Source organism: Sinocyclocheilus anshuiensis, unplaced genomic scaffold, assembly GCF_001515605.1.
Source record: "Sinocyclocheilus anshuiensis isolate Anshui unplaced genomic scaffold, SAMN03320099.WGS_v1.1 scaffold132, whole genome shotgun sequence".
Classification (NCBI taxonomy): Eukaryota; Metazoa; Chordata; class Actinopteri; order Cypriniformes; family Cyprinidae; genus Sinocyclocheilus; species Sinocyclocheilus anshuiensis.
Window position 1 is genome coordinate 664,150 of NW_015555730.1, and position 1,960 is coordinate 666,109.

The window sequence follows — 1,960 nt, forward strand, 5'->3', positions numbered from 1 at the left end:
TTAATTTGTTAACTCTAAAAGGGCGCTGGGTCATATTCTCACAATGAATACTACCAGGCTGGTCCTTCACAAAGGCAGGGCTCAGTGTGGAGACGTTCCCGGGGGGCTCGATGTGGAGACGCTGCCGGGACTCAATGTGGAGATGCTGACAGGGCAGTACTAAATACGCTGGCAGATAAATGACTAAATGAATCTTTTCTCCTTATCCTAGTGTCTTTAGAGCCTGGGCAATGGAAATGGGGTGACACCCTGCAGTTTTGGTGGTATTTGTATATTCTGAAACCTACACAGGGGTTAAAAAAAGGTTTTGTAGCACATTGTAAAATAAGATAAGTGTAGTACTTGTGGTGGTAATGATGTTTAAGGCTGACTGTCATCTAAGTCATCATACATGATTCTTTGATACACTGGTAAATTTACATTTGTACAAGAAGCTCTTACCTTTATAGTCCAAAAATACAGTATATTACAATGCACAACTGTATGTGCTTTTACACTCTAAAAAATGCTGGGTTAAATACAACCCAGTGCTGGGTAAAATAGGGACAAACCCAGCAATTGGGCTGTTTTGACCCAGCGTTTGGGTTACTACCCAGAAGGTTGGGTTAAACATTTAACCCAACTGCTGGGTCAAAACAGCCCAATTGCTGGGTTTGTCCCTATTTTACCCTCCAAAAATATATTTTTAACCCAGCATTTTTTAGAGTGTACCTGGCACTCATATTCTGTCTGGAAATGACAGACAGGACAGTAGAAGCATCCATCCTTATACTGTGCAGAAAGTGCCTGTCCAGAAAAAAACGACTGATCCATGTACATAATAAAGATATGTCAACATATTACACTCATTTAATTTTTACACTAATTTATTACTCACTATTAACAACACACACTACATACTTTACTTTTCTTAAGCACTAAACACACAGACACACACACACACACACAGTGCAAACTGCATGAAGAATGATGCCGATTCATCGATAGTGTAAAATCCCTTAATATTAATGCCAACTTCACACCTGAACACAACAAACCTACGTTTATATTTTTTTAATTAAAGATAAAACAAACGTTAGACTACGTGCTATCTGACCATACGTGGCTACTCCGTGATAGCCTAAGGTCTCAATAAAAAAAAACATTATCTACACATTATCTAATCCTCCCATGTGACTGGTGAATGTCCAATGTCCAGCCACAGATTTTTATAACACTGTAAAAATTCACCTTAAATGGCTATTCTTTGTTTTACAGATTGGCGATGCTTGATTGCATATATATTTTTAACTGTGTACTTTTTTTGTGATTTTCCCATGTGTTTTATTTTATGTATGTTCTGCATAAATACTTACTGTATCTCATTTAAGGGAGATAGCCTGCTCTTGATATTGTTCAAGTGCACGCGGACACGCCCCCTTGTTTCCGTGGAAACGTGAGCACTGCGCACTGTGCGCAGTTTCACTTTAGAACGAAGGACGGTCGAGTCTTTGCTACAGTATCTTATCCTGGCGAACGCATTTATACAATCATGGACAGGTAAGTGTTTGTAAACTTCTAAGTGTAAAATACCGTAACAACTGCTGTACATTTAACCTCAAATTACACTGCATTTCCTGTTCTTTACGGTATGTGGGAACGCCAGTTGTAAAGCAAGTTTTCTGTGTTCGGAGCTCCACTGATAAAGCTACAAAGATATCCAGCAACTCTCTGTTTTAGTTATCAGAAACTGTGTTTGGCGATTTATGCTCAATTTGCGTAACAAATAACGCTTAACCGATTCAGCTAACGTCTACTCTCTCGCCGGCGCAGTTTTAGGCTCTAGTTTTGTTCGTTCTGGCTTGTTTACTTGCATTATAGAAGAACTCAAAATCGTAATATATTAAATAAAATAAATGAGTAAATGAACGAATGACCTTATGGAATAAGTGTGTGTGTGTGTGTGTGTGTGTGTGTGTGT

The 1,960-nt window shown here is 38.7% G+C and overlaps 1 protein-coding gene across 1 annotated transcript in view; it reads left to right on the plus strand.

Moving 5' to 3' along the window:
* The first annotated feature begins 1,478 nt into the window (after positions 1-1,478).
* The window catches only part of LOC107672831 (uncharacterized), a 5,063-nt gene continuing 4,581 nt past the window's right edge, over positions 1,479-1,960 (plus strand). Inside the window, exon 1 of the mRNA XM_016466199.1 lies at positions 1,479-1,539. Within this exon, the coding sequence (XP_016321685.1) occupies positions 1,532-1,539 (8 nt within the window). The 5' untranslated portion in view covers positions 1,479-1,531. The remainder of the gene's footprint in view (positions 1,540-1,960) is intronic.